This window comes from Heterodontus francisci, chromosome 23 (assembly GCF_036365525.1).
Source record: "Heterodontus francisci isolate sHetFra1 chromosome 23, sHetFra1.hap1, whole genome shotgun sequence".
NCBI classification, from domain to species: domain Eukaryota; kingdom Metazoa; phylum Chordata; class Chondrichthyes; order Heterodontiformes; family Heterodontidae; genus Heterodontus; species Heterodontus francisci.
Genome location: NC_090393.1, coordinates 28,513,766 through 28,535,983, shown reverse-complemented (window position 1 = coordinate 28,535,983; position 22,218 = coordinate 28,513,766). Strand labels below are relative to the sequence as shown.

The 22,218-nt window shown below is 44.1% G+C and overlaps 1 protein-coding gene across 1 annotated transcript in view; it reads right to left on the bottom strand.

Moving 5' to 3' along the window:
* The window catches only part of LOC137382666 (E3 ubiquitin-protein ligase DTX1-like), a 292,622-nt gene that overhangs the window by 8,061 nt on the left and 262,343 nt on the right, over positions 1-22,218 (bottom strand). The window contains exons 6-8 of the mRNA XM_068054908.1: positions 15,209-15,367; positions 7,589-7,750; positions 6,139-6,228 (exon numbers count right to left, since the gene is read on the bottom strand). Coding sequence (XP_067911009.1) covers positions 6,139-6,228; positions 7,589-7,750; positions 15,209-15,367 — 411 coding nt within the window. The remainder of the gene's footprint in view (positions 1-6,138; positions 6,229-7,588; positions 7,751-15,208; positions 15,368-22,218) is intronic.

Here is a 22,218-nt window from a genome sequence, read left to right as displayed (position 1 = left end):
TGCATCCCACAAGTTATCACCTTTAGGAGAGGAGCGGGGAAATGTTGTAAAATAAAATCCTATATAATGTTCTTTTCAATCTTCGCTTTCCTAAAAATAAGTTTCATTTTAGAGCCCCCTTTATAACTTAGAACCCTAAATCCAGAATCATGTTAAGTTCCACATTGACTGGATACTTCAGTAAATGGTTAATAATCACACCCAGTAATGTTCCTTCATCGTATTTGCTGATGAATACCCTCATTCTGTATGCTACACATCTCTTGTCCAGTATGCACTTCTCTTACATTCATCTGCCACTCTTTAGTACATCCTTTGTCATCTCCCATACACTTGCCAACGTGGCTTAGTGTTAGCAACAAATTTGATGTTACTAAATATGCATTCTTCTCTATCATTAATGAACAGAATAATGACATGAAAACCAGAACAGATTCCTGCAAAACTCCTGCACTCAACAAGTTCCACACTGTGTATCTGTCATTTATCATTTCTTAATTTTCTATCCGGTTTGCCATCAATTCATTCAGCTTTAATCCTCTTCAAATACTTCACATCTCGAAGGTCAAGAAATAATCCAAACAAGTTCCATCCACGGAAAACCCCGTGTCTGTAAATTTGGTTATATTCCTTACAATTCCACTAGATATTTGAGTTATGATTGATTATAACATTTTCTATCCTCCAGTCCTTCAATACAGGTCTTGTACTTAATGAAATGCATAAGAAGTAAATGAGTACAAATTCAGATCATGATTGCTGACTATAGTCATAATTTACAAAAAGATGTTTATTTGACTGCAAGGCCATTGATGATTATTTTCTCAGATTAAGACTGAACGAACAGCAGAAACGATGGGCTGAATTTTGCGTCTTGGCCCCAGGTCCCGCCGTTGAGACCGGAAGTTGGAGCAGATGCTGGTGGGGATGAACCGGCTGCAAGCGATTTCCCGGCGGCCAGCCGATTAAGAGTCGTTAGGTGCAGGGAGTGACCATGAAGGTAGCGGAGGTGGGCAGATAGGTGGCTTGAAGTTACGCTGCGGCAGTTGCTGGTGCCATATCTGAAGGGCTGCCAGCACTCAGAATCATGGGGAGTGCCAGGACATCTGCAGAAGGAAAGGAAATTGGCAGAGACAATGGCAGAAGGAAGACCCCTAGGTAGCCCCATAGTTCAGCGATTCCTCCCTGCAGGCTCTCTTCCAGGCTGCAAAGGCAAGACAGGAGGTCCTCTTGCTCAGGGACGAGAGGAAGAGACTGGCTCAACTGACCAAGCAAGCCTGGACGGAGATTGCAGAGGAGGTCAGCACCAAGGGGTCACCTCCAGAACCTGGCTGCAGTGCCACATGTGCGTCAATGACCTTATTCATTCTGCCGAGATGTGTATTCTATACCTGTTTTCCATTTGGGGCTTGTGGCAACACGAGAGGTTGTGTTTAGTGGAGAGGGAGTGACAAGCCAGTCGGTGGCAATGGGGTCAGGTAGTAGCATATCCGGTCAGAGGCATGGCTGGATCCTGGTGTGAGGTGTCCATCTGTGATTGTTGACCCCAGCAAGGACCCTTGAGAACAGCCTCATGCAGAAGGCATTCTTGTGCCTCCATCATGGACAGCTGGACTGCTACCAGCAAAGGCATTGTGCTTGTCTTTGTGGGACGACTAACAGTGTTCATCTTTGTGTTTGCAGGAGAAGACAGCCCATAATGTTAAGGGAGGGGCTAAGCCCAGTGGAGCAGTTCCATACCTCATCATCGGAACTCCCATGGAGGAGGATATGTTGAAATTGGCAGGGCAGCACGCGGGCTTCTCTATTGCAAATGGCGAGACAGAGTGCAGACTCAAGAGAGTGTGCAGCCGAGTGCATAGGCACAAGGGAGCCTCTGGGGTACACGATACATAGTGCTCATGTTTCCACCACTAGAAACATGGAGCTCCACACCAAGGGGAGAATTTTATGCTCGCAGCGGGGGTCTCGACGTCGAGGGAAACCACCGCTGAGATCCCCGCGTTGCCTCTTTGCCGGAAGGCCCGCCGAATTTAGTGCCAATCAGGCACTTAACTGGACAGCGGTGGGCCTTCCAGAGAATTGAGGACCCCATTGCCAGAAATCCCAGCCTTGCAGAGCTGCCAGCCAATCAGAGGCCGGCAGCTGCAGCACCACCGTGGAGGTGGTGGCTGCAATGACCAGACACTGAGGACCGGTGCTGGAATCAGGCTTAAGGTAAGTCAGGGCAGGAAGGGTCTCAAGGGGTGGGGGTCACAGGGGAGGGACGGGGTCGGCAGCAAGGGCAAGAGTTGGCCCTCAGCGGGCACTCCCCCCCCCCACCCTTCTCAATGCCAGGTCCCTTGTTCAGGCACTAAGTGCCTTTGAACAACGGATGCCCCCACCTTGGAGCCAGGAAGCAGCCTGCACGGTTTTTCATGCCCTGCTTTCCTTGCGGTGACAGGGCCGCCTGCCACATAGGTAATTAGCCAAGTTAAGGGTCTCAATTGGTGGTGGGGTGGGAAGGCCATTCACAGGCTTTCCCACCCTGGGCAAAATTCTGGCAGAGGTGAGATGGTGGTGGGGTCCCCCCCTGCCACCATCTCACTGGATTTTCTGCTCTCCCCGCCTCCAAACCCACCATGGAGGAAAGCATAAAATTCCACCCTAGGAGGACATAATAGGAAGGGGATAACCCTTTAATCTACCTTTTCTCTCATGAAGGTTAGGCAGATGAACAGAGCGCTGTAGTGACTGGTGGACAGCTACCTGAGGAGGAGGAGGGAGCCTCAGAGGCTGCTCCATCACATCATTCCCCGCACCCTCCACCAGCGCAGATACTTTCACATCAATGGGCGTCCCTTCGCACATAGATTCAGGGGTACAGCCTAATGAGCACAGCACAGACAAACCCGAGCAACCTGTGGAGGCTGTGACAGCCGAGGCCACTGACACTTGAAGGACTGTCAGAGGCCAGTGTAATGCTGAGCCCCAGGCTGATGATATGTCTCTGTCGTCGAGGGCAAGGCAACAAATGCATCTGGCGAGCTTCCAGAACGTGTGCGCCCCCAGCACAGACAATGGAGGAGCCCATCCAGGCCTTGAGTGCTGCCATGTCTCCGACAGGTGCGCGCTTGGCTCCCTCCATCGAGTGATTGGCTACCTTTATGGAGAGCCAGATCCAGCAGACCACTCAGTGGATGCCGGAAATGTCCGCATACCTGCATGCCATCGCCTCATCCATGAGCTCTATGCAGTAATGGCAAGGCGAAAGGGGAGATGAGACGCCTGGAGTCTCCACCAGGTGCTTGTACTTCTCAGGTCATCAGGGAGTTACAAGTATACCTTGCAAGGGAAGGGCAGTGCCGAACCTCTTCATCTGGGGTCTCCTCTTAGGACGCTCCTGGTGTGGACAGTGGCTCCTTAGCCCCTCTTCCAGTGACACCAGCACCTCAAGTAGCCATGACAACAGAGGGTTCTGCACCTCCACGCCTCAGGCAGCCAGAGGATGATCGCCAAGGTCATCCCAAGCCATGGGGCAGCAAGGACACCATCCTGCCACAAATTCAGCTGATAGCGCAGGTGGAGCACCATGTAGGAGCACGCACAAGAGATTTAAGAAGAGCACCCAGCTGCACTAGGGGTTCACAAGTGTTAAAGGTTGAAGCCTCACATTTCCTGTTCTATTTAATAAAGGTATAATGTGGTGGCACAACATCTCCTTCCATGTTTTGGGGCCTCTGGGACTTCTGCTGTACCCTGGCTCCCTCAAGGGGCTGGATGCAAGGGACCATGCCGTATGCAGTTGACATTTAACCTTGCCGCTGTGTGATGTACAACTGGGTGCAGGATGATGGAATAGCTAATGAAGGAGGCGACAGCAATGCTGCAGAAAGGTAAGGCTTTATTGGTATGGATCCAACAGGTAGTAAGGGTCATCGGAAGTGACTGTGTATTAGCCCATCCTGAGACTCCCTTGTGCGTATGTCATTGTGCCTTGCCTGTGGTCCCTGGGGTCCGTCATCTTGCATTGCCTGGTCAGCAGCCTCCTCTACATCCTCACTGTCAGAGGAAGTATTGCAATCCACGATATCGTCACTGTTGAGAGCACACCAGACCATGACGGTCTGCGAGACCCTTGCTGGGGCATATTGAAGGGTTCCACTGGATCGATCAAGGCACCTGAAACACATCTTCAGAAGCCCAATGTCCTGTTCGATGCTTGCTTGAGTTGACCCATGGCAGGTGTTGTACATCTCCTCCACATCCGTGCTTGTGTTCCTCACAGGCGGTAATAGCCATGTCTTCAGTGGTAGCCCTTGTCAGCCAGTATCCATCCCTGAAGTTGCATGGGGAGGGAGGACGCTGTGGCACCTGGGACTGCCCAAGTATGTATACGTTGTGGCTGTGTCCTGGGAACCATGCACACACCTGAAAGATCCGTCTGTGGTGGTGACAGACTTGTTGGACATTGATGGAATAGAAGTCGTTCCTGTTGATGAAGGCCGCTTGCTGGTCTGTGGGAGCCTTGATGAGCATATGTGTGCAATCGATCACACCCTGCATGTAGGGGAATCCAGTGATGTCCCCAACTCCAATGGCTCTCAGCTTGACTGTTCTGATTGGTGTGAATGTATATATTTGCTGGCCCTCTTGAAACAGTCACCGCCATGATGCATTAATGAGCTGCGGATTGGGAGATCCCACATGTATCTTCAGTGTATCCCTGGAAAGATCCAGAGGCATAGAAGTTCAGTGCCATGGTGACCTGCAACACCACTGGCTTTGGCTGGCCACCACCTCCCATGGGGCTCAGCTCGTCCACCATCATGGCACACAGATCAGTGACAGCCTCCCTGGAGAGGTGCAGTCTTTGGCGACACTGCCGCTTGGATATTTGAAGGTAGCTGAACCTCTGTTGGTACACCCTCTTTGGAGGGTACTCTCTTCTGTGCCCAGGAGGCTGTTCACGTGCCCCTCTGTGTCCTTCTCCTGCATCTTGAACCCGAGGCCCTGAGAATGCTCTTTCTTGCTGCCTGTGGCTACACCTCATTCCCTCTCTGTTCCTCCTCCTCCTCACTAGAGGTGCCAATGCCTGAGTGAATGAGGCCCATGGCAGGTGGTCTCTCTCTGTGTCCAGGTCCTCTTATCCAACCACCACCCCCTCCCATGAACTGTGAGCTGTCACAAGTTGCTGGCTGATTTGTGCCACTCTGGCATTTGCTTCACACAAACAGCTTCCCACCCTTAGCCTCCCTGTTATTTTTAAGAAGTAGCTGGATTTGCACCTTAATTGCCCAATAAACCCACTGCAGAAAGTTACATTTGATAATTAAGCACCCTTTTAACAATGTGATATTCGTTACTGCAATGTCAATCAACCTCTCGCACCCCGATAGGGAATATCTAAACTGTTCAACCTTATTCCTGCTGGTATTAAATTCTTCTAAGAAATTTAGAAAAATAAATTTACGTTTTTAAGTTTTTTTCTTTGGTCCCTTTTTTTCTCAATCCAATCTTTCTTTCCCTCTCTTTATTTCTCTCTCTATACCTGATTTAACTCTAATTCACCTTCCTCCTCCATCGTTCCTTTTTCTTTCTTAATCCTTAATCTCACTGGTTAAGGAGATAAACTGTTGGTTCTGTCATTCACTAAAGTCCCAGATGCCTTGGATGTATCATTATCAGCTTGCATACCAGGCAAAAATATTTAGAGCAGAAGGGTGCAGAAAAATGTAACTAACAGGGCAAGCAGCAAGATAGCTGCTCCAGCAAAATCTAGACCATTATGTTTGTTGTCCTCAACTAAGACAGTGTTATCTGATCAGGGACCTTTTCTAATGGTTTTAAATGATGAAAAGGCATGTCATTTTCCATATCATTGCATTTAATTGATGTAGCCCTGTGTGGAATACTTTTTGAGAAAACAATATTGACCTCAAGTACAGTTTTAAGATTACCAGACTCAAGGGTCCAAAGGAATTTAGAACTTGCTTTCAGAAGACTCTTGAGATCTACAGCTAGACAAGAGTTTAATTCAATAATTTTTATGAGGTATAAAGTACAGGCTATTATTCTAGATTTCAAATTCAATTAACCCAGATGGTTGTGGGGCTTTTTTGGGAGCGTATAAACAAACATATACAAATGTATCCCTACCTTTCGGCCTTTCTCATTATCAGGCAGATAGCAGTGTCGTGGGAAGCCTCTGGCAGTGAACTTCTTTCCTTGATTGGGGTGCTCAACGCCCTTCACAAAATTTTTTAATAAATTGAAAAAAAAGTTGGATTGAGTAATGAATCATAATTTCACACAAATAATGGAACATGAGTTAAGTTTACATATCTATGTTTCCAGCAGGGAGCCTTTCCCACTAGTACTGTGTAATGAAATTTGGGTTTGTGTTGCCCATGATTTTCCAACCAGGGTGGTTCCCCCCAAATTACCTCGATTGCGTCGTTCTAAATGTGTGAAATTTAAGTCCAAAATCTAAGCCATCCACAGTTATTCCTGTACTGTTTCTTGCCCACTCATTCAGGTTCTTTGTTTCTCCCCTCATCCAAAATATCCACTCTGTCCACCCTTAATTCCATGCTTTTTCCCTCCCTTACCCCACTGAACTCATCCTGATCATAAGACCCAACACCTGTTTCCCTGACCATTCCCCTTCTGCCTCCTTACTGCCCAAATTTATCTTCTCAGCCTTCTTCTTTCAGACATCTGAAAATTTCCCCTGTCTTCTTCAATACAGCTGTCAGAACACTAACTTCAAAAAAGCTCCCTTACAACCCTTTAACCCCCTTATCCTCTCGCAAACCTTTCTCTTCAAAATCCTGGAACTTGTTGCCTCACAACAATCTCTCTCTTTACTGTCTACACTTAATTAAAAATGGCTTAATACAAATTATCTGATAATTCAATTTTTTTTAGTATCAGATCACCTCTTTATTGTGTTATTTATTTTTCGTAATTAAAACCACTGAGCAGTAAAATAATTTTTGTACGACATTTTTTTTTTGAGTGGAGCATAATCCCTGTTGAGACCTTGCAATCTGGTTTCTGCACTGCGATTTAATTGAGGTTGGAAATGATGCACTCCCTGCCTTTCCAACATGCCACATTCCTTCGGCTGTTTTCTTGTACCTGCTTAATTTTGTTAGATCTGCACCATATGGGTCTACTGAACTGCTAAAGACATTAGGTTGTAAACTGTGATTGCTATCATTCAAGGAAATACAATTTATTGCTTTTTTTACATATAAAATTAAATAACTGATATTCAAAACTTCCAAGGCTTGGAGAGTTCTGAAGTATTGTAGATCAGTGTTGATATCAGACAAATTGCCACCTAAGTTTGTGCGTGTTCTGAATTCCAGCTCCATTAAGAATGAGTCTTTATCTTTACTAACAAGTATGGAAAACAGTTGTGTGAGAGTCATTTCTCCCAGTGCAGCTGTATTATTGTGTAGCCTGTGCAAAATCCACATTGTGCTTGCATTTTCAACAGAAACGGCTATAATTTAAACTCTTGCCGTACTATATTTGCAGTAAAAATATAATAGTTACTCAAGTGATCCTAAAAAGATATGAAATTGTTAGAAGCATTCACTTGTAGTCCTGCTGGGATGTCATAGACAATGCGAATGGTTTTGGATTCAGAGTATCCAGGCAGTGAGTGCGGGATCACATGATATTCCATCTTCCCAGGTGGCTGTGTTCCAGTTTTCTCACCATAGATGGCCTTGCAGGTAGGGCACTGCAGGCTGCCATCCTAAATAAGAGAAATCAGAATAACGTCCATTATATTTTCACTTACAATGACAACTTGCTCAATATTCTTGTGATTCAGAGGTTTTATGTAATTTTATACATTTTGCTCCAATACCAAATAGTTCTAAAAGTCTGTACGATTTTGGAATAAATTTATCTCACAGTATTGTGGGTAGAGTGTGAAAATGACTATCTTTATTCAAAATTATTTCATTTACATTCTTAACATGCAGTTTTGCTAATTTAGTTTCTCTCCTGCATGAATACTTGAAGCTCCTGCTTCACCAGCAATTTAGATGAAACAAAACTGACCTCTGTGATCAAGACAGACTGAGTTTAACAGCACTGGGACTTTCACTGTCAGTCTTCAGATTGTGAAACAGCTGTCTGCCCCAATATACCGTTGGGTTAAATGTGGTTTGGTGTCACTTTTTGTGTGATAATGCTCCTGCGAAAAGTCTTGGGACATTTTACTGTGTCAAAGGTGCTATATAAATGCAAGTTGTTGTTGTTGTTTATTCTTTTCTCAGTAAAAGAAAGGAGATCCTGAATTTTCATTTATATAGCATCTTTCCAGTCTCAGGACATTCCGAAGTGCTTCACAGCCAATGAAATACTTCTTTAAAGTATATTCACTATTATAATATAGGCAAATGTGGCAGTAAATTTTGCACACTGCAAGGTCTCACAAACACCAATGAGATAATCATACAAAGGAGAAAGTATGAAATGGAGGAAGGGGGCGAGGATTTGAGAAGTGGTGCATATTGTGGGGAGAGTGAAAGAAGCAAGAAAGAAAAATGAAATAAAAACAGGAAGTGTTGGAAACAGCAGGTCTAATACCCTTCATCATTTCATCAGAACCTGGATTTTGATAAGAGGACATCAGTATCAAAAGCCATATTCAATTCATTTTTACCATTCATTTTGGTTTTGCTAAATAATAGTTTATGGGCACTTGAAAAACTATATTAGACGAGCTCAAAAAGAGTGTCTTCAATTTGTAATTTCTATCAAGGCCTTGGAATCAGTTCGGCAAAAATTGGCCAAGTGCACAGATGATACCAAACAACTGGGGGGGCGAGAAGTGGGGAGTTGAGTCAGAGAAAAGCCATCAATTTAAAAAAGGTTAGATAAAATCTGTAAGTGGACCGAACAGTGGCAGAAGAAATTTAAGCTACTGACTATGGAAAGGAAAGATGGGCAAATACATAGTCAATGAATGGTGTAGGAATAACTAAAAGAGTTGGAAGAGATTGTTGATGTTGGCAAACTTGGCATTTAACATGTGAAATCATGTAGGAGAATCAACTGACAAAGCAAACAGAATGATGAAATTGTACAGTGCTGTGTTCACACTGTGCCAAGTGTACTTGTCTACTTCTGGCCACTGTGACACAAAGGAAACATTCAAACCCTGGAAACAGTCCAGAGAACAGAAACCCTGAAAGATAGTGACTGAGAGGAGAATTTGCCGACAGAAGATGTGAAGCAGGGTAAAAAAAATTAACCCCAGAAGCAATTGGGTGCTGTGATGAGGAGACAGGAGCTTGGATCTTCCGATACGGTCTGTCTCATCTGATCTGAACATTTGGCAGAGACTCGTGATTCAGGATCTACTTCCATTTTATGTCACATGGTATTTCCCATGGGCAGGAAATGCCAGAAGTAGCCTTCCTAAATGTTGAAAAGCTAGAAACAATGGAGGTCCAGAGACTTGGGGTCCTGGTACATCTTCTTTGGCCTCCTTGTCTCGAGAGACAATGGGTAAGCGCCTAGAGTTGGTCAGTGGTTTGTGAAGCAGAGCCTGGAGTGGCTATAAAGGCCAATTCGAGAGTGACAGACTCTTCCACAGGTGCTGCAGATAAAATTGGTTGTCGGGGCTGTTACACAGTTGGCTCTCTCCTTGCGCTTCTGTCATTTTTTCCTGCCAACTGCGAAGTCTCTTCGACTTGCCACTCTTTAGCCCCGCCTTTTTGGCTGTCTGCCAGCTCTGGCGATCACTGGAACTGACTCCCACAACTCGTGATCAATGTCACAGGACTTCTTGTCGCGTTTGCAGACGTCTTTAAAGTGGAGACATGGCCGGCCAGTGGGTCTGATACCAGTGACGAGCTCGCTGTACAATGTGTCCTTGGGGATCCTGCCAACTTCCATGCGACTCACATGGCCAAGCCATCTCACAAGCGCCTGGTACATAGATCTTTAAAATGTCATGAATGGGTACATAAAATAATCACCAATGGAATGCTGGCCTTTTTTATCTAAAAAAAGTCGAAGTTTTGCTACAGCTTTCCACAGCCCTGGTTCGACCACACGTATCAGCAGTTCTGGGCACCACACCTTAGGAAGGATATACTGGCCTTGGAGGGAGTGCAGCATAGATTTACCAGAATGAACCTGGACTCCAAGGGTAAAATTATGATGAGAGATTACACAAACTAGGGTTGTATTCCCTGGAATTTATAAGACGAAGGGCTGATTTGATTGAAAATTTTAAGATATTAAGGGGAACTGATAGGGTGGAAATCGAGAAACTGTTTCTGTTGGTTGCGGGTGGGGAAGGAGGGGCAGTATAGGACTAGGGGCATAGTCTAGACCTTTCAGGAGTGAAATTAGGAAACACTAATACATGCAAAGGATGGTAGAAGTTTGGAATTCTCTTCCACAAACGACAATTGATAATTTTAAATTTGAGATTGGTAGATCTTTGTTAAACAAAATTATTCAAGGATATGGGGGGGGGGGGGGAGGGAAAGGCGGGTGTATGGAGTTAGGTTGCAGATCAGTCATGGTTTCATTGAATGGCAATGGAACAGGCTCAAGGGGCTAAATGGCCTACTCCTGTTCCTGTGTTCCTAAAAAGGGGGAGCTGACAGGATAATGGCTTTTTAATATATTCCCCAGTACCAGTATTAATCTCAAAAGTGTGAGTCACTGTATTTGTTTTGCTAATGGTATGGAATTCCTGTTTAACAAAAATGATTGACAGCATAAAATGTGGGCATCAATTATAGTAAGATTAATGTCCAAATAACAGCCTAATAATAACTTAATATTACATGAAATTTATTATTATCCTAATGTTCCCTTCCAAAATTTTTTGCTGAAAGTCTATGTAATTTATTGACATTTTTTAAGCTGCACTGAAAACATGTTTATTATTCTAACTGTGTGTGCGATCACAGAGGTGTAATTGAAGAAAAATACAAGCACAAATGTGCAATTGTCGAACAAATATTTCTCTATCACCATGTCAATTAACTCAAAAATTACCTAGTTTTTCACTATTTCAGGACTTTTTTCAAACTCCCCTCCCCCCTAATTCTTTTCCTCCCCTCTCCTCTCAAAGCCTGTTGGCCATTGGTTTCTCAACCATCGCTATTCTTCACTGAATATAGACAGCACATCAACATTCTATTTGGTAGTGGGGTGGCGGGGGTTAGACAGGTTTGGAAGATGCTCATTGGAAGTCATTGAGTATATTTGATAGACATTGATAGATTTTTGGGTATTAAGGGAACTAAAGGATGTGGGGATAGTGTGGAAAGGTGTTGAGGTACATGATCAGCCATGATCTTATTGAATGGGGGAAGCAGGCTCAAAGGGCCAACTTCAGTTCCTGTTTCTTATATTCTCTGCTGCACCAATGTGATAGCTCCAATTCCCAAATTAGTTACTCTTGTGTCCTGTCTGAATGAGACAGACAATTTGAGCCAAATTGTCCACTTTTTTGAGCTGTTGACTGGTTTCCCATTGAGAACAGGGCTGAAACTGACCCAACCTGTCTAACAATGACAGTCAGCAAAGACAAGAGCTGCTATTTGTCCCTTGAGCCGCAATATGGCCAATAAGCAAATGCTATGTTTATGCTGCTGTATTGCTGTTTTACTGCTGCCAGCCCCTATCATGTGTGTGTTTGCCACAGCTTCAAAATAAACTTCTTTGCTGGGTCTTTCTTACAGGTGTTCTCAACAAAGCCAGCAAGTTTATTTGGGGATAAAAACCAGAAATGCTGGAAAAACCTATCAGGTCAGACAGCATCCGTGGAGAGAAAAAAAAGGCAATGTTTCAAGTTGCTGACCTTTCATCATAGCTCTGACAAAAGGTCATGCTTGTCCATGTTCTGGTAAGTGGGCACCAACCTGCAGTGTTTTCTCCCCACAGATGCTGTCTGACCTGCTCGGGGTTTCCAGCATTTTCTGTTTCAGATTTCCAATATCCACAGTATTTTGCTTCAGTTTTAGGTTTATTTCAGGATAGGGGCCAGCTGCGTGACTGCTGCTTGTTGATGATGAACACGGCAGTATAAAAGCAACTCTGGGCACTATCTAGCCTGCACACGATTACTCAAGAGGTCAGACCTGCATTCAAACCTGCCAACTAGCTGACAGCTCTCTGTGATTGCTAATTACAAATCAAAGATATGTTCACTGGTCAAATGAATCCCTAAAAGCCTGGTCTCACATATGTAGTGAAGAAAGGACTTTTCAATGCAACATTTCAGCAGCAAGACACCTGCATGATTTGCATTCTGCTATGTGCTCTTCGTCATTTAGCCTTTTACCCATGCAATCCTATATATAGGTTTCAACAAAATGCTTTCTTTTTCTGTATCTTTGAGAGGTATTTTGAATCTCTGGTACTCTTTGTACAGATGCAACACAAAACGGATATGACTAAAGAAACATATTAATATTCTAAATGTATTTATAGTCAACAACCAAGCAAAAGTGAGTTAAACTAAAATTTCACAGCGATGAAAAGCTGAATGCTGCAGCAGGAGCTTTTACATGAATACAATGTCCCAAAAGGCTTGATGTATTAACCCTGCAGCATGACTGATGATGAATTGCTTAAGCCAGGACCCGACATTAACCTTATCCCAGTGTTTTGCTGAAAGTGCATGTCTGTGACATTTAGTTTAGCATAGCACCTCGAACAAGAGAAAGCCGAGCCATCTCCCACAATCTTCAATGTTACTACCATTGCAAAGCCTTCTACCATCAACATCTTGGGATCACCACTGACCAGATGCTCAACTGGACCATCCATAGCTACAAAATCAGGGCAGGGACTGGATACTCTGCGATGTGTGGCTCACCTCCCGATTCCTCAAAGTCTCTTCACCACATACAAGGCTCAATTCAGGGCTATGTTGGGCTATTCACCACTTCAGTTGATCGGTGCCCCTGCTACTGGATTCAATATTGCTCCCTACTCCCTCACTGGTGCACTGTGACTGCAGTATGTACAATCTACAGGATACACCTGATACACCCCTCAAACGGGTGGAAGTCCTGCCTCAGAACAATTAAAGCCCGGGACCTGTAAAATGCGGGACGGATCCCCGGGCTAGGTGGAAGCAGGTTCGCCACCAACCTTTAAGTCGGTGGCCAGCTCCTGTCTGCCCGACGTAAAATCCAGCCCACTATCCTAGAATTCCCTACTTCGCAATAGTGGGGGAGTATTGTCACCTAAAGCACTGAAGCAGTTTAAAGAAAACGCCCACCACTGCCTTTTCAAGGGATACTTGCCTTTATTAGCTGAGGCATAGAATATAAGAACAGGGAGGTTATGATGGAGCTGTATAAAATGCTGCTTAGGCTACAGTTGGAATACTGTGTACAGTTCTGGTCGCCACACTATAGGAAGGATGTGATTGCAAAGTAGAGGGTGCAGAGGAGATTCAGCAGGATGTTGCCTGGGCTGGAGCATTCCAGTTATGAAGAGAGACTGGATAGGCTGGGGTTGTTTTCCTTGGAGTGGAGAAGGCTGAGGGGGGACCTGATTGAGGTATACAAAATATGAGGGGCATTGATAGGATAGATAGGAAGAAACTTTTTCCCTTAGCAGAGAGGTCAATAACTAGAGGGCATAGATTTAAGGTAAGGGGCAGGAGGTTTAGAGGGGAGTTGAGGAGGAATTTTTTCACCCAGAGGGTGGTTGGAATCTGGAACACACTGCCTGAAGGGGTGGTAGAGGCAGGAACACTCACGACCTTCAAGAAATATTTAGATGAGCATTTGAAATTCCATAACATACAAGGCTACGGGCCAAGTGAGGGAAAATGGGATTCGTTAGGACGGGTGCTTGATTATTGGAGCAGGTGCGTTGGGCCGAAGGGCCTGTTTCTGTGCTGTAAGACTCTATGACTCTATGAGGGCAACTGGGAATGAGCAATAAATGCCAGTGCCATTGATATCCTGAGATCAAATTCAAAAACATGAAACCTGGCATTCCATTATCTGGCTTCAGTTGCCTTGAATCCCTCCATTGTTCCAGATTTGTTCTACAATACACTGAACAGCAGAGGGTCAGCAACAGGCTTTGAACATTTTGAGTTAATGGTAGTGAACAAGATCTGACCTTAGAGTGAGAATCGGGAGATGAGTCAATTAATCCATGCCACTCACAGGCATCAGCAAGTAACTATCTCAGGAGCAGCAAGTCATTGGAGCTCTTAGGAAATCACTTACCAAGCCTCAGAGTCAAGCAATGGAGTGTGACATGAGGTAAACGAGCGAGAAAGGAATGTAACATAGGAATTGAATAAACTTCTTTTAAAAAATCTGCCCGTATAATTTGCAGTAATCAACTCTGGATTATCACCTATAATGGTTATATCACATACAGTAACTTTTCAAGGTGAAGGACAGATTACAGTAATTACGTAAAGTGTCCTGCTCACTGGTCTACTCCATGAAACCCTTTAATATAAAAAAAAAAGATACAAAAGTCACAGGAACTATTTGTTACATTACTTCAGAAAATGGCTGCATGTGAACAACTGTATCAGAGGTCCAGGTGATGGTTGTATACTGTTTGAATTTTGGCCTTGTCGTTTATGATGTCATTTGATGAACTTATTCTCAATTGATCATTCTCAGCTGTCTATTCTTCTCTATATCATTCAGTCAATTTGAGCCAATTGTAAGCAGCAGAAGTTTGCTTTTACTTAATGGCTCAGTTATATCTCTCACAACGCACACCATTGCTTGACTCTTAACCAACTAGGCCAATGAGTGCCCATGGTTATAACAGAACAAGCTGATGGGTTGACTGGCTTTTTCACATAACTACTCTCTTATGTTCACATTTTTTGAATCTATTAATTTGATGCTATATTAAATAAAAGTATGACCTTGTGACATATGACGTTTACACAAACTACCTGCTTGGAGTTCACTCTACAAATATTCCTTGGATTCACACATCTTCATATTATTTTAATATCATTGTTTTCAGGCACATTGTACCTGATAAATATAATTTTTTTTATCTACAGAAGTTAGAACTCAGTTCTATATAGGTGCTTCTTGACAGAGGTTCTTGAATGAAGCAAAAATAATAATGATACTTTTAGGTATTACCAATTGAGGCAAAAGCTAACAACAGATATGCAATCACTACTTCCAGTGCTTCAGGATCATGTTATCTGTTGACAGGTTGATCTCACCTTATTGCCATTGTTGTACATGGCCACGAGACACAGGAGGTGATACATGTGACTGCATTTACTGAGCTTTCCAACCAGTTCCGGTTTCACTCCTTTCAGGCTCATGACACCATCGTAGCCCGATGAGCTGACCAGCCTTTCCATACAGATGGTGCAATCCTGATAACAGAAAAGCAACACAATTACAGAGGAGAAAGAATCACATTCAGCCAAGTCAGTCTCCATCCTCTTGTTTTCTGTAGATATTTTCTATTATAAGCAATCTGAGGTTTCCATGAACTCACTTCATCTGTAATTCAGCAACACCTCAGGAAATCAGCTCTAACTGCACCATATCTGAAACGGGGGATATTTTGATTTTAGCTGTGATGGAGTTATCTACAGAGATAGCTAATGTTACTGCCATAACTAGACCGTATTTAAAGCAGGAAATACTTCAATTCAAACTGAAACTGCAATTTTCATCTGATGCCAGCTATTGATGGACCAGGTTTCAAATGAGCAAATCTCCTTTTTTCCTACTGAGATATCGCCCTTGTTTGAACCTTAAGTGGCATTAAGTGGATTGTGGAACAGTGCAGATGACCATCGATGAATTGCTGCATGTGAAATGTCAGTCCTGTTGAACACCAAATCCCACAGAATGGAGAACTGAATGCTACCCAAACAACTTCCACATTCTCCCAAAGAGGAGAAGTTTAACTGTAAACACCTCATCTCATTGCCCGTACTTCGTACTGAAGGTAAAGACCAATTACGGAGATATGGCTGTGGTGGGGCTGCCAGTCCTGCAGTGTCTCATCTAAGTGGTTATTCTTCATGTGTGGCCCTAAAGAGGACATCAGAGTTGACTGCAATCCTGTCTTCACCCAATGCCCAAGCAAACAAACGTTTCAAGCAACGTTAGTGCAGACAATATCCCAAGGTGATTCAAGAGGGAGGGAGGAAAAGAAAAAAATAAAGGAATGCTACCAAGGGGAGGTGACAAAAAGCTTGGCTGCTAGCTGGATTTTGAGAAGGTTCTCAAAGGTATGGAGAGAAGTGTAAAGGCAGAATGGTTTAAGGAGGAAATTCTAGAGGTAGGGGCTGTGATGGCTGAAAGATCAACAGACAATGGTGCAAATGCATAAAAGGCCAAAGTTGGAGGATGCAATGGCTTGGCAAGAGATGCAAGAATGGAGAAGGTTGCAGAGATAGGGTGGGACAAGGCTTTGAAGGGATTTGAAGACCAAGAACAAAGACTTTAAATTCAATGCTATTGGAAGACAAGGAGGCGATCTAGGTCAGTGAGGGTGTGGTTGATGGGTGAACAGGAATTACTGCAGCAGAAGTTGCAGTTGGCTGTGTCAATGGAGTCCAGGCCAAGAAACTGAGGCCAACTGTAGCACTTCTGCTGCTTCTCTGGCTGAAATTGGTTAACTCAGCACAGACCAGTAATTGCACCTAGGACCCTTATGATCTGTACAACTCAGTGTCATACCATGTGTGCATTTAGTTATTAAATCGCTGGGGAAGCTCACTGATCACATTTTAAGGTGCTAATCGATTTTATAGTCACCCAAATCAATTGCAGACACTTCTAAAACCAAACTCAGCTCTTCACTGTCTCTTCTATGTAATTAACCAAGCCTTTCAACTAATTAAAATTTCACAGATTTATCTGCTTTAGATAGATAATTTATTACAATAAACCGCAACACATTTTAAATAATATAATGAAGGCACATATTTCTATTGATAGTACACTGAAAATATTAAACTCTGTGGCTGTCAGCACTTGTTCGTTTATGAAGCAACAGCCCTTTGCACTCCACTGCTCAGCAGTTACGTTTTTAGATATCCGCCAGTGACTTTTGGCAATGGAGATGTTCATTAGCTGTTTATTTCCACTTCTGGGGCAACCCACTCAAATAACCCAGATCCACAGCAATAAGGCAGAGTTTCTGCGACCACAGCAAGACACAGGTTACCTGCACCTCTCCAGCAGGAAGTTATGTTGTTCAAGGGCCAAAGCTCCTGATACCATCCTTCAGCGTCATCATAGGAAAATAGGTAACAGGAGCAGGAGGTGGCCATTCAGCCCCTCGAGCCTGCTCCACCATTCAACCAGATCATGGCTGATCTTCTACCTCAACGCCATTTTCTTGCACTATCCCCGCATCTCTTGATATCTTTAATATCATTGTGGATAACTGATTCCAACTTTGGTGTAAAAGAGATAACTCCATTTGTTCTGTGACCATTAGAAGGTATGATCTTAGGGGCTCAATTAATGGCTTACTGTATAAATGTACCATGTGGTAATAAGTCAAACAGACCAGGAAAGTCCTTTGAAGCCTGGGCTATGCTGCGTTAACTCACCTAAACTAGGGCAGTAGTGGTGATTCTACAGTTGCATCAGCTCCCGGGTTAATGAAAGTGGAAAAAAATTCAGCTAGGATGTCTCTGCTGGAAAAAAGTTAATGTATTGATGTGCGATCTGGATGTGATTTCCCCACAGTTAAGTAGTCTGCTAGGACTCACTGTATGGGCTAAGAATGAGGTGAGGCTCTTTGCGCGGGTCATCAGAGGGTTGATGGCACCCGTGGAACAGCAGAACAGCACCAACCACAACCTTCAGAATAGGAAGAAAGTACATAGGAACATAGGAGTAGGAGTTGGACATTCAGCCCATTGAGCCTGCTCCACAACTGATCATCCATTTCAATGCCTTTTTCCCACACTATTCCCATATCCCTTTATGTCATTGGTAATTAGAAATCTGTCAATCTCTGCTTTAAACATACTCAATGATTGAGCTTCCAAAGCCCTCTAGGGTAGAGAATTCCAAAGATTCACAACCCTCTGAGTAAAGAGATTTCTCCTCATCTCTGTCCTAAGTGGTTTCCCCCTCACTTCAAAATTGTGTCCCCTGGTTCTAGACTCCCCAACCAGGATAAACTTCTTACCTGAATCTACCCTGTCATAGTCGTAGAGTTATACAGCACAGAAACAGGCTCAGTTTCCCTTCCACTGATGTTAGATTCACTGGCCTGTAATTACCTGGTTTAACCCTGCTACCCTTCTTGAATAATGATACCACATTCGCTGTCCTCCAGTCCTCTGATACCTCTCCCGTGGCCAGAGAGGATTTGAAAATTTGTGTCAGAGCCCCTGCTATCTCCTCCCTTGCCTCACATAACAACCTGGGATACATCTCATCTGGGCCTGGGGATTTATCCACTTTTAGGCCCGCTAAAACAGCTAATACTTCCTCTCCCTTTCAATGCTAATATGTACAAGTATATCACAATCCCCCTCCCTGATTTCTACACCTACATCGTCCTTCTCCATAGTGAACACAGATGAAAAGTAATCATTTAAAACCTCACATGTCTTCCGGCTCTGCATATAGATTACCACTTTGGTCCCGAATGGGCCCTACTCTTTCCCTGGTTATCCTCTTGCCCTTAATATACTTATAAAATGCCTTGGGATTTTCCTTTATCTTGCTGCCAGTGTTTTTTCATGTCCCCTCTTCACTCTCCTAATTACATTTTTAAGTACCCCCCTACACTTTCTATACTCCTCTACTGCCTCCGCTGTTTTCAGCGCTCTGAATCTGTCATAAGCCTACTTGTTTTTCCTTATCCAATCCTCTATATCCCTTGACATCCAGGGTTCCCTGGACTTGTTGGTCCTACCCTTCACCTTTACGGGAACATGTTGGCCATGAATTCTCACTATTTCCTCTTTCAATGACTCCCACTGGTCTGATGTAGACTTTCCTACAAGTAGCTGCTCCCAGTCCACTTTGGCCAGATCCTGTTTTATCATATTGAAATCGGCCTTCCCCCAATTCAGTACCTTTATTTCCGGTCCATCTTTGTTCTTTTCCATAACTACCTTAAATCTTACAGAGTTATGGTCACTATCCCCGAAATGCTCCCATACTGACCCTTCTACCACTTGTCCGGCTTCATTCCCTAGGATTAGGTCCAGTACCGCCACTTCTCTTGTAGGACTTTCTACGTGCTGGCTCAAAAAGTTCTCCTGTATGCATTTTAAGAATTCTGCCGCCTTTAAGCCTTTTGCACTAGGACTATCCCAGTTGATATTGGGGAAGTTGAAATTCCCTACTATTATTACCTTATTATTTTTACACCTCTCTGAGATTTGCCTACATATCTGCTCCTCTATCTCTCCCTGACTGTTTGGAGGCCTGTAGTACTCTCAGCCAAGTGATTGTCCCCTTTTTGTTTTTAAGTTCTACCCATATGGCCTCATTTGAGAAACCTTTTAAGATATCATCCCTCCTTACTGCAGTAATTGACTCCGTGATCAACAGTGCAATGCCATCCCTCTTTTACCCCCCTCCCTTGTCATGCCTGAAGATTCTACACCCTGGAATATTGAGCTGCCAGTCCTGCCCCTCCCTCAACCATGTCTCTGTGATAGCAATAATATCATATTCCCATGTATTATTCAATGCCTTCAATTCATCTGCCTTACTAGTAAGACTCCTTGCATTAAAATAGATGCAATCCAGCCTTGCATTATTCACTTGTGCCTTAACAGGTCTATATTTTCTCTGCCTTCCAGACTGACTCAGTTTCTCCTTTATATTTGACTGTGCATCATCCCCATACTGTACCTCCACTCTCTATCCCATCCACCTGCCAAATTAGTTTAAACCCCGACCCCCAACAGCACTAGCAAACCTCCCAGCAAGGATGTTGGTCCTGTTTCAGTTCAGGTGCAACCCATCCAACTTGTACAGGTCCCACCTTCGCCAGAAACAGACCCAGTGATCCAGGAAACTAAAGCCCTCCCTCCTACACCATCTCCTCAGCCACCATTCATCTGCTCTATCCTTCTATTCCTATACTCACTAGCACGTGGCGCCGGGAATAATCCAAAGATTACAACCTTTTAGGTGCTGCTTTTTTATCTGCTACCTAGCTCCCTAAATTCTTGTTGCAGGACCTCATCCCTCTTTCTACCTATGTCGTTGGTACCAATATGTATCACGACCTCTGATTGTTCACCCTCCCCCTTCAGAATGTCCTGCAACCGCTCCGTGACATCCTTGACCCTAGCACCATGGAGGCAACATACCATCCTGGAGTCATGTTTGCGGCCACAGAAATGCCTATCTGTACCCCTTCTGATAGAATCCCCTTTCACTATAGCTCTCCCATTCCTTTTCCTCCCCTCCTGTGCAGCTGAGCCACCCGTGGTGCCACAGACTTGGCTCTTGCTGCATTCCCCTGAAAAGCTTTCTCCCCCAACAGTATCCAAAGTGGAAAATCTGTTAGATAGGGAGATGGACCCAGGGGATTCCTGCACTACCTGCCTAGTTCTTCTACTCTGCCTGGCAGTCACCCATTCCCTTTCTGCCTGAGCAGTCTTTACCTGTGGTGTGACCACCTCCCTGTACGTGCTATCCCATGATGACCTCAGCCTCGCGGATGCTCCACAGTGTCTCCAGCCACCGCTCCAGATCCGAAATGTGGGTTTTGAGTAGCTGCATTTGGAGACACTTCCTGCACACGTGTTCGCCCTGGATACTGGAAGTGTCCCTGAAATCCCACATTGCAGAGGAGGAGAACTCCACGCTGCCGAGCTGCCCTGCCATGACTTACCCTTAATTTATTATTTTATTTTTTATTTATAATTTCTCCCCTCAAATTACCCAAAAATTAGATTATTTACACTATGGACCTTGAGTCCTGAAAAAAAACTACCTACTATATTAAAAAAGCTGTAGACCTTTCTCTTTACTTTTAGTTACTTACCCAGCTATTTAGAGTTATTCTCTAACAGCAGTTACTCACCAACCAATCACCTTGCAGCTTTCCTGTGATGTCACTTTTGACTTTTTTCTTTTTTTAAAACTCCGGTGCGTCTGGACTGCTCTCCGCTCCCGGAAGGTAAGTGACTAGGCCACAATCCTTGGGCTCTATTTATCCTCTTCTCTCGCTCGGCGTTCTCCCCGCAGGTTCGTTCCTGGAAGGTAAGTGACTAGGCCGTGATCCTCGAGCTGTATTTATCCTCTTCTCTCGCTCAGTATTCTCCCCGCAGGTCCGCTCCTCTTCGCTCCCGGAAGGTAAGTGACTAGGCTGAAATCCTCGGGCTCTATTTATCCTCTTCTCTCACTCGGCATTCTCCCTCACAGTTCCGCTCCTGGTCTATCGCTTAAAGTATTTTGGAGGTTTCAATGAGTTCACCTATCATTCTTCGAAACTCTAGAGAATACAGGCCCAGTTTCCCCAATCTCCCTTCATAGGACGGTCCTGCTCGACCAGGAACAAGACTGGTGAACCTTCGTTGAACTCCCTCTATGGCAATAATATCCTTCCTAAGGTAAGGGGACCAAAACTGCACACAGTACTCCAAGTGCAGTCTAACCAAGGTTCTATACAATTGAAGCAAGACTTCGCCACTCTTGTACTCAAATCCTCTTGCGATAAAGGCTAACATACCATTAGCCTTCCTAATTACTTGCTGCACCTGCATGTTAGCTTTCAGTGACTTATTGACAAGGGCACCCAGGTCCCTTTGTACTTCTACACTTTCTAATCTCTTACCATTTAAGAAACACTCTGCACATCTGTTCCCCCTACCAAAATGGATAACAAAAGGCAGTTTTAGAGTGGGGCTCAGGATCCGGAAGAACAGTGCTAAAGCAGAGATCTGCAACCTCCAAATATGGCTCTCCCCCTTTTTAGTGTGTCTGAGTGTCAACTACAGCACTGGGGAGCCATTTAGAGAGAACTGCCTGTTTTCTAACTGCCTGATTTCACACTAAAAGTTGGGTCCTAGGCAATGTTGGAATTTCTTTGTTTCTGTTATATTGTGCTTGTGGCTGGGTGAGCAACATATTCCTCTTGCTAATCTCAATGTGAAATTGCTGAAAAAAGGGAAGTACACAGACGTGTGAAGAAAATATTCACGAAGGTCTGTCCATACCTGCTTCTTGTTAGGTTTTAGAATAGCATTAATTTGTTTGGAAAATAATTTTATGAGGC